The sequence below is a fragment of the Acanthisitta chloris genome, unplaced genomic scaffold (assembly GCF_000695815.1).
Source record: "Acanthisitta chloris isolate BGI_N310 unplaced genomic scaffold, ASM69581v1 scaffold39489, whole genome shotgun sequence".
NCBI lineage: Eukaryota > Metazoa > Chordata > Aves > Passeriformes > Acanthisittidae > Acanthisitta > Acanthisitta chloris.
The window spans coordinates 1-15,535 of record NW_008692648.1 but is presented as its reverse complement, the minus strand read 5'-3'; the positions used below and the strand labels follow the sequence as shown (position 1 = coordinate 15,535).

General features: G+C 49.8%; 1 protein-coding gene across 1 annotated transcript in view; it reads right to left on the bottom strand.

The window, feature by feature from the left end:
- The window catches only part of LOC103809869 (testicular haploid expressed gene protein-like), a 16,503-nt gene extending 1,313 nt beyond the window's left edge, over positions 1–15,190 (bottom strand). The window contains exons 1-8 of the mRNA XM_009082739.1: positions 15,043–15,190; positions 12,451–12,626; positions 11,211–11,386; positions 4,114–4,173; positions 3,914–3,973; positions 2,773–2,895; positions 1,049–1,162; positions 616–736 (exon numbers count right to left, since the gene is read on the bottom strand). Of these exons, the coding sequence (XP_009080987.1) occupies positions 616–736; positions 1,049–1,162; positions 2,773–2,895; positions 3,914–3,973; positions 4,114–4,173; positions 11,211–11,386; positions 12,451–12,626; positions 15,043–15,058 (846 nt within the window). The 5' untranslated portion in view covers positions 15,059–15,190. The remainder of the gene's footprint in view (positions 1–615; positions 737–1,048; positions 1,163–2,772; positions 2,896–3,913; positions 3,974–4,113; positions 4,174–11,210; positions 11,387–12,450; positions 12,627–15,042) is intronic.
- Positions 15,191–15,535: the final 345 nt, after the last annotated feature.

Here is a 15,535-nt window from a genome sequence, read left to right as displayed (position 1 = left end):
CTAATTTTTACAGGTTGCCAGGTCCTGCTCCAGCACAGCCTTCCATTTCCCAGCCCCGAGACTGCATCCAGAAAACTAGCCTTTGCCATGGAAATTTGTGCAATCTGAGACTGCTCTAAACCCTTTCACCCCCGCCAAAGCAATGACCCACCTAAAAGGAACAAGTTCAAAAATATGTCTCTAAATTAGGGTTCTAGTAAAGCACTGTTAAAATACACATTGCGTTTCAATCTCATGTCCCCTGTATACACAGATAGGAGTACAGCTGCCCAACTACAAACATGACTGTATTCCCTAAGAGATAAACAGGCCACTCCTATCAGGTTTCTCCACTTTCCTGGGCTGCTTTATCAGGAGATGCAGCCCAGATGCCTGCTGCTATATTGGGCTGATCCAGACTGGCTGTTTTCTGTCTCAGCAGGCACATGTGCAAAGACAATATCTCACTCCGAAAAGGCAGTTTCTCTCAGTATCATAAACCCCAGCAGAACCAGACTGCTTATCCCTTCCATAGCACATACTGGGCACATTGAGGGGCAGGATACAGGGTATAAAAACCCAGGACAGTTTTCTGCATCACTGTCCCCTCCAAATCTCACTCAACCACCTCCTCACCTCTCTGGGCGGCTGGAACTCTGGGTGCAGCTTCTTTGGCCGAGCAAGCTTCAGGATCCGCGGAGAGGGGTCATAGGACAGAGCAGCTGGTGACACAGGCCACTCAGGGGACTCGCGAGGCCTGAAAACAGAGAGTCATTGCACTGCCACTCACAGATATTCCCCCACTCTGGTTTAACCAGGCTGCAACTGGGATGTTTAAGCTTCATGTTTGCTGTAGAAGAAGGCAGCTTTGTCTTGTGGGCATTTCCAGTGTAGAACTCATCCCATGAGGGTCCAGAAGTTCTAATCCCAGCAGAGACCCTGCTCTACATTTTATCTACTGTTATACCAATCCTCCGTTCCTGCATTTATTACTTTGAAGCTGGACTGATGCTACAAGGTTCAAGAGTCTACCTATACCACCCTATCTATAGGCTTTCTGGCCTCTCACCTTTGCAGCAGGTAAGCTGGTGGGCATTTTTTAGGTTCAGACAACTTCAGCAGCCGATCAGAAAGGAAGCTAAAATCCTTTCTGAGAGGGACACACCCACAGATAGTTGATTCCCTTCTGCAGTACAAGAAGAGAGATTTTGAGGAACAGCACAGAAGAGTTAGCAAAATGCAACTGACAGAGAACATGATCCTGGCAGATGGTATACTAAGTCTGATTAAACATCCATGCTGGCTGTATGTACAAAAGTTGGCACTGGAGCACATGGAAAAGCCATGAACAAATGCGCATTTACACTTGAGACTTCCTCACTTTAAAGGTAAATGCTGTTTGTATCTGAAGGGTCTTCTTTTAAGCATCCTCCACACATTGCTTTCAAAGTCTAGGCCTTTCCCTGAACCGTTTCAAGAAGCCACTCCACAGCAACCAGCAGCATCACTGTTGGTCAAGTCTGCCAATCTAGAAATCTCTTTGTTGCAAAGGCTTGATAGCACCTTGTGCTCTTGTAGCTTCTTTCATCTTGGTATCTCTACATTTGCCTAGTGTCATGTTCATCCAGCTTTCCACCAGGCATAACTGTTGCAAGATGCTTGTCATCACCAGGAAAGAGGTAAACAGAAAGGCAGGAAGGGCTGTCAGATGGACACCATTAGCAAGAGGCAGAAGCTCTCAGGAGGATGAGAGCCCATAGCTGGTGAGAGTGGCAGAGGGGAGGAAACTACAGACATGCATGTCATGGCATCCCTCCAGGTAGAGGAAAGCCAGGAGAGCAACATAATTTTGTCTCCATTCTCATTGCTAGGATTTCTTACAGACTAGCAACCACCATCCTGTCTTCAAAGGAGCTTCATCCCCTCCAACAGAGCTACAGATGATTAGTTCATGTAAGGCAGCATCGCCCAGCACCACTGATGTTTACATTTTTTGCCTCGTTTTTCATATAATTTTTCACTCCTCTTCCAAAACATGATCTAGTTGTTCACCATGCAGTGACAGAAGAGGTTCAACTCAAGGCAAGAGACTTGGATTCCTTCCAGCCAGCAGGATGCTGCAAGATTTCTGTTTGCAGCACTTCCTAACCTTTATCTTCAAGATTTAGGTCAGACTCCAAGAGGATGCAGGGGATCATTAATTGTGTCCAGGCATCTGGCTGGGCTGCAACAGTCCCAGTACACACAGGAAACACTCTAAGGACAGTTCATCTGTATTCGCAGGTCCAACGCACACATTTCCATTAAGGAATGCATGCCTGCTCATGGTGTCTGCTTCCAAGCCAAAGCAGAGCTATTAGTTGGGGCTTTTTTTGTTACAGCAGAGGATGTGCTGTTGTTGCAGCAGCTCCCATGTGCTTGGAGGCTGAGATCAAAGCAGGCTCCTATGACAGCTGGTGCAAACCCAGAGCTCTAATTGGACCAGCAACCACATGTTGCAGAAACCCTTCCTACAGCCAGGAAGTGGGTACCAAAACTTGGCACCCCCCAGTTCTTCCCCATTTTGGAAATCAAGCACTCAGGGTGACTATGCTCCCATAGCACTTTCTTCCCTGCTACAGACTGACCCTGTTCCAAGCACCAAAACAGACCCTTGGGGGTCTCAGTGCCATGGTCCTCCCTGTGGGGCAGTGGTGGTGGGAGAGGAGATGGCATCTCCCCTTCCCCTGGGAGCTAGCATGTTCGCCCTGGTTAGAGAGCCTCTGAGATACCTCCTTCCCCAGGATGTGCTACCATATTACTGACCTGCGCTGGTGCTTGCCAAAATCTTTCCTGTGCTTGGCTGGTGCTAATGTTCTTGAAGATGGCTGAGCTGTCATAGTTCCCCCTGAGAGGGTCCAGATTGTCTCTTGGTTTCTTCACACAAGCCTAGCAAGAACAGCAAGTGACTGAAAGTTTAGTAACATGCACAAGTGTGAAATGTGTTTGCTGGGGTTGTCCTTCCCTGCCTAGGATGGAACACACACATTCCCCATGGCTCCCCACAGCTGTAAAATGCCACTATCATTCCCTGAGCATTCACCTTCTGTGGCACTGAATTTCCTACCATGCTCCAGGTTGTTGTTGTCCACTCAAAAATAAAAGAGTCTGCAAGTGATAAGTCTGTTTTCAGTTGCCAGTGGATGTGCAGAAAGAGTCATTTCATTACATCTCTGAAACCCCTGGGGGAGTTTCATGATTACATTTTTTTTGCCTCACCATTACCACCTAACTTCACCACAGGTATGACAGTAAAAATAATAATAATGTTTCAGTCAGGGTGTGCCACGGAAAGTGAGTGACGTGTTTGCAGCATGTTAGTAGTTACTCTCTCCTGTGCTCAGGACAAATTTAGAGTTGTTCATCCCCCACTGAGAGAGATGCCATCATGAGAGAGGGTACTGGGGTAGTCAGGACAGGGAACAGCAGGGCAATGGGTTTGTGAAGCCTTTTCTGAGACCCATCCAGACAATGGAGAAGAGTTATTATCAAGAGAATGTTGCCCTGGCTTGCAAAACTATAGTTCGACCATGTCAGGCAGACAGCAACTCTGTTCCTAAAGCCAGACTATGTCCCACAGGACACAGCAGCCTGTGGCTCCAATGAGCTCTGGTCACCTTGCACCACAGTGTCATCCAACCCACAACATCTCAGTTGGACAGCTCAGATGGGGCAACAAAGGCAAGACTTGAGTCAAGCCCATTTTTTTGATTGAAAACAAGAAAGAGAAATTTGGAGGGAGCCCTTCAAGCACTGAACATCCCAGTTTGCTTTTCTGGAGACACTTCCACTCTTGAGAAGAAAGCACTAGCAAGACGATGGCAGAGGGTCTGCTCTGGTTGAGCCCCCATCAGTTCCCAGCCCTTGAGCAAGGGCTGTTTGAGCACCAGCTTACCTGGGATCGCTTTCACAAGCTGCTTTCTTGGGTTCTGCAAGTGCAAGTATCCTGTCAAGACTGCAGAAAACAACAAACATGTAATTAAACATACAGTTAAACCAACAAAGCATAAAGGATCTACTGCTGTACTCAAAGCTATATAACACGATCTTGAAGTTCCCAGCCCTTGAGCAAGGGCTGTTTGAGCACCAGCTTACCTGGGATCGCTTTCACAAGCTGCTTTCTTGGGTTCTGCAAGTGCAAGTATCCTGTCAAGACTGCAGAAAACAACAAACATGTAATTAAACATACAGTTAAACCAACAAAGCATAAAGGATCTACTGCTGTACTCAAAGCTATATAACACGATCTTGAACCTCTGTGGCCTCCATTCTTTGTTTAAGGACCTCTCTCTTCAAGTACTGTCCATCCATTTAATCTGGTGAACTCACCAGCCCAATGATTTTTGTTCTTTCACTTGCAATTCTACCTTCACAGCAGGCTGCCTTTGGGACATGACAGGGAGAGTGGGAAGGAACTTTTCTGGTTAATAGTATGCCATGCAGGAAGATCAGATATCACTGCTGCTCCTGCTGATCAAGAGACATAGGCCTGAAATCCCAGTGGCTGAGAAGTGTTTGTGCTTTATGAGTCATGGTACAGAGAGAAGAATGAGGTGACCAACAAGTGTCTTGCACAAACCCATGATGTCACAGACCAAGCCCATACTCATCCACTGGGGCTGCAGGTGCCTGCCCCCAGCCAGCTGGGGAACAACTACACTGTGCAGGCAGCTGTGGAAGTGCCCCATCATGGAAAAAGCACAGAAGGAGAAAGCCTGGGGAATTGCTTCCCTGCTCAGTATCACCTGGCTATAAGACAGCATAGCCCTAGAGGGGAACAAGGACATCAACAGAGATATGTTTGATGATAGAAAGGGGCCTGTGCTGTGGGGACGTACCTGTGGTTTCTCTGATGGGGCTAATACCTCTAGTAAGATTCCAAGCCTCAGCAAACGCTTGCCAGAGAGCTCAGCACCACAGAGATCCTTGCAATGGCAGGCAGCTGTTACAGCATCCTCACCGCACGCTCTCTGAGATCCAAGCTGATTTACCTCCCCATCACACCTAACTGCTGGCCACAGCACTGCAAGTACAGCTCCCACCGAGATCCCACAGAGGAAACTGCCCTGTAGGACTTTGGCTCCCTGCCACCAGTTCAGCTGTTTATTCTCAAGTGGCTCTCCAGGGGCTTTTCCTTGCACAGGTGCAAAGGGATGAAGGATTAGCATGAAGAGGTCCCCCCTAGCCTAGCTGAGCCAAAGAGCTGGCACTATCTCTGCAAGCAGGCTCATTGCTTTTCCTCCACTGCTGTCACAGATCCACCACATAGCCACAGCCAAATTCAGCACACCATGCATGTGGCCCTAATGCCCCACACTACTGGCTTGGACACTGCTGTGCAAAGCTTCCATCATGACCCAGGCAAGGAATGAGTCACATGCACATTCAAATCCAGTCCCTCAACTCACTTGACAATTGTTAAATTTTAATTTTTTTACAAAAAAGAAGGATTATTTTTGACTCCTTTATCATGTCAAAAGTTCTAGATAGACAAGTATTCCCACACAGGATGCACCTGCAGCAGCTCTGTAACTTGAAGGAGTTAAGCCACTTCACTGACAAGGAAACAGCCTTGAGGGAGCCTTTATTGTTTGGTCCTGCTCATGGTTCCCAGCAAGGAAAATGAGGCCTTGCAGCAAACAGACACAGAAACACTTCCTCTCTGCTTCCTGAGCTCTTAAAGACTCATTGCTTAAGGGGGATCAACTCCCACTGAGATCAATTCCTTGTGAAGCAAACAGTTACAGCTTCCATTTTGAAGGAGCAGGATGGTCAGATGTTGTTTGTCAGGAGAAGCTGAAGGAAGGGCAAAACCAGGCATCATTTCCTCTCCATGTTTACCACAGTGTTATCCAATGTATCAACTCATTGCTCTGTGTAAATCCCCAACTGAGCCCTCCCAAGAGACCTGAGGCACAGCCTAAACACCCAGCCAGGAGGCTGAGGCTGGTAGGACTTCTTACCTGTGTGTGAGCTTGAAGATGAGTAAGAAGAAATTGCAAAGACAAGAACAGGTGAATTTAAAAGCTTGGAAACACCTGTAGCCTGGGTTGCTGCTCTTCAGCATGAAATAATCACATGGCAGATGAAGTTTTTGCTTCTCCTTAGGGTACAATTGCTCAGCAGGTGTTTTTATTGGTTTTCCATTATACATTCCCAGTGCAGCTGACCAGCAATGCATTTGCACTTCAAGTGCTCCATTCCAATGGCTGCTCCTCACTGGGAGATGCCATCAGCCCTGAAGGCTGAAGGACAATGCTCCCAGCACCACATCCCTTCACTAGCATCCTCCTCCTGGGACAGGCACCAGTGGTCACCAATCTGTAGGCTCCCACCTGACTCAGTGTAGCTACCCTTTATTACTGCCTTCAGTAAGCTTCCAGGGAAGGTTTTGAGAGCTTTGGGGGAATAACAGTTGTGTTAAACTGGGGCTTGGTGTCAGTACGAAACAACCGGCCATGTCTTAAGGGGGGGCTAAGGGTGGAAAGTGGGTACAGGATGACAGGAAAACCAGCGATGTGGCAACACTGGCACTGTTTGGAAACCAGGGCTGATTTCAGGCAGCCACATGACCTGATTGCAGCAATGGCCATGAAACAAGACTGGCATCCCACACTCCTAGCAGTGATACCAGGGGCCTGCCAGCAACAGACAGCACTAGAGTGCCCAGGAGACTTTCCCTCGAGCCACACCATGGCTGGGTGAGGGGCTGGGGCACAGGGTTGCCACTGCTGGAGCAGGAGGGGCTGCCTCCAACAGCAACCACGGACACCAGCAACACCAGCAAGTCTCAGCCACTCCATCACCACTCATCACTGAGTGGAGTAATTGTCCAGACCTGCCTCCCAGGTCACAGGGGCCCCTGGCCCTTGACCCCAAGGTCATCATCCTGACTGGCTGCTGGCCCCAGGATCATCATCCAGACTCACATCCTATATCTCGTGGACTGCTGGCCCATGACCCAAGGGCTGTTGTCTGAACTCACCTTGTGGCTCTGGAAGATGCCTGGCCCATGACCCTGGGGTCATTGTTGTGACTCACCTTCCAGGTCTGGTGGCCCACTCTTCACTGACCCCAGGGTCATCATTTAGACTTGCCTCCTGGATCTGGCAGCTCCCCAGACCCTTGCCAGCAGCTGTCTGGCCAATAACCCTTTGGTCATCATCATGACTTGCCTCTGGGGTCTGGCAGCCCCAGGCCAATGACAACCCAGGGTCATCATCCAGAGTCACCTCCCAGGTCCTGCAGGAGCCCATCCCATGACTCCAGTGGTGAATCCGCTGAGTTGCTCTTGGATCCTTTGAGCATCATGGCCCTCATGGCCACTGGACCCAGGAGGCAAGTCTGGATGATGATTCTGGTGTCGTGGTATGGATATCCCCTGGACCAGGGAGGGTAGTCAGGAAGATAACACTGGGGTAACAGGCTGGGGAGCAGCTGGAGCTGGGAGGAGAGTCCAGATGATGACCCCAGTGTCATGGTATGGATATCTTCCAGACCTGGGAGTGTAGTCAGGATGACGACCCCAGTGTCATGGCCCCGATGGCTGCTGGACCCAGGAGGCGACTCTAGACAATGAGCCTGGGTTTTGGGCCAGGGGCTACCAGGCCCAGGAGGTGAGTCCAGATAATGACCCCCAGGGTCAAGGCCTCTATGGCCATTAGAACCAGAGGTGAGTCTAGACAATAATCCCAAGGTCATAGGCTGGCTGGCTGATGGACCCAGGAGGTGAGCCTGAAGGATTGTCCTGGGGACATGGCATGGATGTCCTCCAGACCTGGGAATGTACTCAAGAAAATGACCCCGGTGTCATGGCCCCAACAGCTGCTGGACCAGGGAGACAAGTCTGGGTGATAAGCAGGGCATCATGGACCAGGAGGCCTCTGAACCCTGGAGGGGTGATGAGCAGGACTGAGAATGCAACTCCAGATGATGACTGTGGGGTCATGGTGTGGATGTCCTCCAGACTCAGCAGGGTAGTATGGATGTCATGGTCCAGGGGATCACTGGACTCTGGGAGGAGTCCAGACAATGAACCCATGATCAAGGGCCCGGAAGCTGCCGGACCTGGGAGGTGAGTAGGGATGATGACTCCAGGGTTATGGTATGGGAGTCCCCTGGACCCAGGATGGTAGTCAGGACAATGACCCTGGGGTCTTGGCCACGATGGCCACCAGACATGAGAGGCGAGTGGGGATGGTGACCCTGGGGTCAGGATCCGGGGAGCTGCCAGACCTGGGAGGTGAGTTCAGAAGATGAACTCAGGGTCATGGCCCCAACAGCTCCTCCGATCTGGGAGGCGACACTAGATGAAGACCACGGGGTCATGGTATGGGGGTCCCTCAGACATAGGAGGTGAGTCTGGAGTTTGTCCCCAGGGTCATGTCCCCAACAGCCACCTGACCTGGGAAGTGAGTCTGGACAATGACCCCAGGGTCATGAGCTTAGGGGGCCACTGGACATGGGAGGCAAGTCTAAATGATGACCATGGGGTCTGGACCCAGGAGAGCAGTCGAGACAATGACCCCAGGGTCCCGGGCTGGAAGGCCACCAGACCCTGGAGGCAAGTCTGCACAGTGATGCCAGGGTAATGGGCCAGGTAGCCACTTGACCCCGAAAACAAGCCCGAATGATGACACTTGGGTAGTTGTGGGGCTGCCAGACCAAGGAGGATGATCAGGACGATGACACTGGGGTCATGGCCCTGACAGCTGCAGGACCCAGGTGACCCTCCTCTCATAATCCTGGCATCATTGCCTCATCTCGCCTCCTGGGTCCAGTGGGCCCCTGGCCCATGACGCCAGGGTCATCATCCTGACTCCCCTCCTGGCTCCATAGGCTGACAGGGCTATCATCCTGAGATTGTCATCCTGACTCAACTCCTAGATCTGGCAGCCCCCCAGCCCCTGAGCATGAGGTCACCATCCACCGTCACCATCTGGGTCTGGCAGCCATCAGGGCTGGACCCTGGACTCACTGTCTGGAGTCGCCTCCCAGATCCAGAGACTATTGGAGCCATGATCTCAGGGTCATCATCCCAACTAGCCTCCCAAGTCCAGTGGACCCCCGGCCCTTTACCACAGGGTCATGGTCTAGACTCACCTCCCAGATCCAGCAGTCTCCCATCACCTGACCCCATGGTCATCATCCAGAATTGCCTCCCAGGTCCGGCAGCTGTTGGGGCCATGGCCCCAGTGTCATTGTCCCAGTTCAACTTCCGGGTCCAGTGGCCCCCAGCCCAGGACACTGTGGGCATCATCCAGACTCACCTCCCAGGTCCTTTGGCCCTCTGAACCATGACCCTGGTGTCCTGACTATTGCCCCAGGTCCAGCCGACCCCTAGCCCACTACCCCAGGGTCACCCACCAGACTCACCTCCTGGGTCTGGCTGTCCCCCCGCTCACGATGCCAGGCTCACTGTTTAGACTCTCCTTCCGGGTCTTGTGGCTGTCCATCCCATGCTGGTGAATCTTCCGAGTTACACGTGGGTCCTTTGAGCAATGGTCTATGGACTACAAGGGGGGGTTTATGAGGTGACAGAAGACAACTTTCCAGACCTTTTTTTTGGAGTCAGCTGTAGAGGAGTGTCAGCTGATCTGCATAAACTCACATACTTAGAACGGCTGCTATTGTGATGTCACGGGGATATTACCATGTCCTGGTGTTGTGATGTCACGGGGATATTACCATGTCAACTGACAGTTTCCATGGTGCATAGAAGCCCTCAGCATCCACAGCAGCTCCCTGGCATGCTCATTGCAGGAGGATCCTGCTGACTGAGGCATTCTCAGTGGAAAGCCTGCACCCTGATGGGAGTGTCATTTTTACTCTGGGGTCACCATCCGAACTTGCCTCCTGGGTCAGGCAGTCCTGCGGCCATGACCCCAGGGTCATGACTCCACGACTGCTGTCCATCCATCACCATGGCCTGGCATCCCTCCCTGCTGCTCTCAATGGCTCCTGCCCCACCCCACTGTTCCCACATCATCCAGTTGCCCGGTGGACCTTGGGGAGCCACAAGGCGGCTGCTGGTGAAAGCCAGAGCCCAGCAGGCAGGGCAGCAGGTGCGGGAGCCTTGGCCTGTACCAACACGTGACAAGGCCTGTTTACATTGGCTGTCCCAGAGAGGCCTTGAGAGCCTCCTGCAGCCGAACTCCTTGTTGGGGTAAATGAAGCCCAGACCACTGGTTAGGGTGAAATTTTCTGCTTTATGCATCTCTTGCAAAAGATAAAACTATAAAAATCTCATACAATAAATACAGTTGCAAAACAGGTCCTTTCAGAGCAACTCGTGAGCCACATCCTTTGAGTATAATTATGAGGACACTGGGAGAGTGACACTTGTCAGCAGCTTGTCACTTTCCCCACCTACTGTGCTAACAAAAACCACTTTCAATAACCAACAAGTTTTCACATGTACAACTGCCTGCTGGAGGACATCCTGAACTAAACTGAAATCGTATGCTCAGCCTGACGGAGGAGTCTCCCACCTTTGGTGCCAATTTAACTTAAATGCTTCCAGTCACTACCTTAAATTACACCATTTTGGGTTTTGCCTGTAGGCAAAGAAACATTTAATACACTGCTACTTTAATTTTCTTGTTCTTACCCACTAAAGAAGTAACAACCAGCCCAATTTCCAGAGATTACCAATTTGCCAGTCCCTTAGCAGCTGGCTCCAATGTGGGAACAAGAATTGTCACTGTCAAAAATAACAGTCACAGCACTTTAAATTTCTGACAGTGTCAAGAAATGAGGTCTCATTTTTAACAGAACACCACTGTTAACAGGGCTCTGGAAAACCTGCCAAGTAAACATATTTCAGTTTAAGCCTGAGACATCAAGCCAGGTTAAATTCACTGGATCCAACTTTGTTCCACTGAAGTCAAAGCTTGATTCCTACCTGGCATGAAGCCATCTAGCCCAACTAAGTTATATATATCCCATTAACTCTGCTGTCTGAGAGACTAATTTTTCCCTACTAGTATGCTAAAAATAGACTACTTCTCAAATGTATTTTCAAACCACTATAAATTAGATATTCTTACCAACCAGACATCACTTGCAGAGGAATTCCGCACCCACAGGAAAACATATCTGTACATTTCAGTTGCCCCACGGCAAGCTGGTCATACCCTAACACCTGTTCTCCCTCAGCTGCAAGCTCTACGTTGTAGGAAAAGAGCTGTCACTGTGTTTCCAAAACCAGCTGCGCTATCAGCTCCTTGGCATCCTTCATGCTGGAGGAGATCTCAGAGCCATCTTCTGCCACGTGGGTACCAATCAAGAACATCTTCCTCTCATCCCCAATATCTGACAGCGCCAGAGCATCGTGGATATCGGTGATGCAATATGCACCTTTGAGGTCCTGATATACAAAAATAAAACAAGCCTGTTAGTTGCAAGAGGTGGCGGTACCATTCCCGCTTTGAGCCACTGCTTTTGTTTAGAGAGGGGAAGGGTCTCAAGGGCTCTGGGATGCCATCCTTATGTACATTCTATGAAGTCAAGTTCCCATGCCCTAAAATGCTTTGGGGAAAAAAGTTCATCCCTAACCTGATTTCTTCCCAAAGAAAAACAGGTAGTTATGTTTCAATAGTAATTCCAGTATTTCTGGTAACTATGAAAGATCACATGTACAAGGCAGACAAAAGCCTTGCTGGCCCAAAACCACAAGTGTCCAGCAGAGGGTTACCAAGAACAGGGCAAATGTACAACAGTCATGCCCTGCAGACCTTCTCAGCCGCAAGTGTTTCTGACACACTTGAGTTTGATGAAGCCTGTGCCTGCACTTGTGTTCAAGAGTAGCACAAATGACTACTAGTAACATGCCTCAGATACTAGAAATTTAAGGGGGAAACTATGTGGAGCAAACTAAGCACACAGCCCTGACGGAAGAAAATCTGTGATTAAAACCCCTGGGCTGTTCTGACTGTAACAGAGGCTCAATTCTATTCCAGGTACAGCACCAATCATTGACATTTTCACAAAGATCTTAAGAGGAAGCACTGCCTTGTGAGGAAAGCTGCTCCTTCTTTAAGGTTTCAGCAGCAGTCTTAGGAGCAACCAAAGGCAAACAACGGTGCTTCACTTTTTAGTTGCTGCTAGGTAAAGTGGTACTTCTAGGCAGATACTCAGAACAGAAACCTAACTCCAGATCTAACTGTGGTCTCCCTTGCAGCTCTCAAACCTTGCAACTGTACAGCAGTTCCCACCCACAGCTCTGATTGCATCTTCACCAAGCACAGGACCTGCATCTTGCAGATCCGAAACTCAACCTTGGATTGTTTTGTTTTGTGGTCAGCAGGTGTGTAAAAAAGACTCCCAGGCCATGAGGCCTCCTTAAAGGCATGAAGCCTCCTTTGAAAAGCTTTGCGGCTGTTTCCAGAGCTGCTGCCAGCCCAAGCTCAGCTAGCAGCATGGAACTCCTACCTGCTTGTTGGCCAGAACCACCACCGGCAGGGTGGAGTTGTTCTGGATCAGTTGATGAAGCAGCTGTTTTGCCACAGGCAGTCGGGCGTGATCAGCCGAGTCCACAACAAAAACTAGCAGCAGCACTTTGGGCAAGTACATCTTCCAGTATGAACGCAGAGATTCACTGCCCCCAACTGGAAGAGAAGAACAGCAGCACAGGATTCACCAGGTAATTCAAGCAGCACTGCTCCCAGAGGTGCAAACAGCAGGCCCTGGGCTTAAAATCCAAGGTATTTGGGTTACCAAAGTATTTGAGCTACTGCATATGTTTATGCTCTGGGGAGGAAAAAAAAATCATTCCACTTTAAGCTCCTATTTTGAGAGGATTCTGGGTTCAGTTTCTTTATAGTTGCTTTCTGCCTTGATGGTTCTTGCTCTCAAGGAAGTAGGGAGAATAGGTTCAGTGTCTGTAAACACTATATTAAAAAGTCCCCATACAACCTAACTCCAGATGCCCATCTCAAGACAAAGCACGTCTACAATTTCCAGAAAAGAGACTTAGCTCTGAGGTGAGGAAGGCTCTCATATTTGTATGCCACAAGGAACTAGTTCAAAACTCTCACAGCTTTCATACTGTCAATAACCAGAGGTGCTTAGGAAGAGACAAAAATCATCACGGCACTCTTCAGGCAACCCCTGGGAGTAATCTTTGCACAGGATACGTTTCTACCTGAGCTCTTCTCTGCTGGATACAGAGCAAAGCTGTTCACCTTCAAAACCAGGACTTAAAACAATTTTGTGGAGAAACCATATGCAGCAAGCTGAGACTGTTGTTCCCATCTGGGGACAGAGTCCAGTAGTTTGAGTTTAACAGGAGAAGGAATAACTAACAGTATATTAAGTATTTCAGATGCGTTTTCAGGTCTCCAGGTACACTGCAGGACCACTCGTTCACCACTTTGTCTGTTTCAAAGCAATTTTGCTTCCACTTAAATCAAAAGGGTTTGGCAGTTTCAAGAATATGGAAAGGGAAGTAACATTTCCAGCTAGGGCATTACCTGCCTCTCCTTCAAGTGCCCCAGCATACCTGCAGGCAGAACGGTGAGTGCCACTGTGGAAAGGAGCCAAAGGGCTGCGACTGACACATAATGCCTGGGACAGAGGCCTGTGATTCCATACTGTGATATGGGCTCAGCACCACTCCCTTTGTTAAGTGCATTCATGCATAGCATAACCCAGGGGTTAGCAACCTCACAGAGAACACCTTTTTTCCCCAAATCAGTAGGAACTCAGCAGAAGCCAGGAGCTCCTGTCCCTGGCAGAGGCAAGATACCACCCACTTATCTATATGATGGTACAAAGAAAGAAGTTTTCTAACAGTCTAAACCAGCAAAGTAAACCCCCTGCTATCTGCTGATCACCTTGTGCCATGTGATCATAGCACAGGCTGCTAACCCCTGGACTAGGCGATGGTACAGACTGGATAAGTAACCAGATTAGAGAGCCATGCACAGATTTACCTGGCTGAAACTGGACTGAGACATTGCATTTCCCATGGGTCAGATCGCAGCCATCACATCTCAGTCACTACCAACCTGGACCAGAGAGGGAAGGACGACTCAGAAACAACAGGTTCTGCTGTGGGATGTGCAGTGCTGCGCCCAGACCATCCGCAGGCAGGAGCAGAGATGCTGTGGGTTTCTCTGGGCTCAGATAGGCAAAGCACACCCCAGTAGGAGACACCCTCTTACCTAGTTAAGGTGAGAGGCAGAGACTACGAGCATCTCAAGAGAGATGCAATCCCCAAGCCACCAGAGACTCGTATGGTAGTAAGACTGGGACTGAAACTCTGCCTTAGTGGCCTCATCCTCACACCCCAAAAACTTACCTGGGAACAGCACAACTCCTTTAGGCCTTAGGCTGCCAAATGAGCCACTTGAGCACTGGCAGAGCAGGAAGCAACAGGCAGCTTCTGCCTCCACAGACAGCAGGCACTGATGAGGTTAGGATGTCAGCCTTTCTGTACCAGGGACTGACCTGACCCCAGGGCTCTACCTTTCCCATCAACTAGCTGCACCTAGAACAGCTGTGACACCCCAAAAGCATCACAGGAGATGCCCTCTGCAGGCATGGACAATACCCAAAAACCAATACTAAGGACAATACAGAAATCTTAGCAAAATGCTATAGACATTCAAAAGCTGTTTTCTCTTCCCCCTCTCTTCTTTCACTTATTATTTATTCATGCTTTGCCAGGCGTGAGCACCAAGGAGAAGCTGTACAACAGCTATGGACAGCAACACAGGGCTTACTGGGGAAACCTCTGCTTTGGGCTGCTTCCACCCAATAAGGCTTGTCACCCTTCACGCTCTGGGAGCAGAAGTCCCTGGAGCTCAGGGATGAATGAAAACTGTCCTCCTCTAACACCAGTGTGTCCTCTCTTTCAGAGAGCCTGGGTAGGAAAGCAGAATCTCCAAGGAGAATGAAACAACAACTTCATGTTATCAGAGCAGGCACGTAGGAGTACGCAGCTTTCAAAGTATGTGCCTGATCATTAGGGCATAAGATACAAACTTATTACATATTCCATACTAAAACAGGCTCACTCACTCTCCAGAAACTCCATTTGGGACTCTTCGGTGTTGATGCAGATGGCATTGAAGCCCTCGGTGGGAGCCACGCTGCGCTTGACATGGTTTGTTGCCAGGGAGTGGAGAACGCTCGTCTTCCCAGCCCCATCCAAGCCCAGCACCAGGATCTGCTTAGCGTGTCCTTTACCCTGCAAAGTGAGGGGCAGCACACTTAGCCAGGCAGTGCAGCAAGTGCAACGCTCAGCAGGGCTGGGGGAAAGGAGGAAGCTGAACACGAGGCCTGGAGGGCATAGCAAAAGCCACGAAAAGGAGGAAGACCTCGTAAGGGTAATGGGTTCAAATTGAAGGAGGGGAAGTTTAGGTTAGATATTAGAAAAAGGTTGTTTTAGTGTGAGGGCGATGAGACACTGGCACAGGTTGCCCAGGGAGGCTGTGGCTGCCCCGACCCTGGCAGTGTTCAAGGCCAGGCTGGATGAGGCCTGAGTAACCCGGTCTGGTGGGAGGTGTCCCTG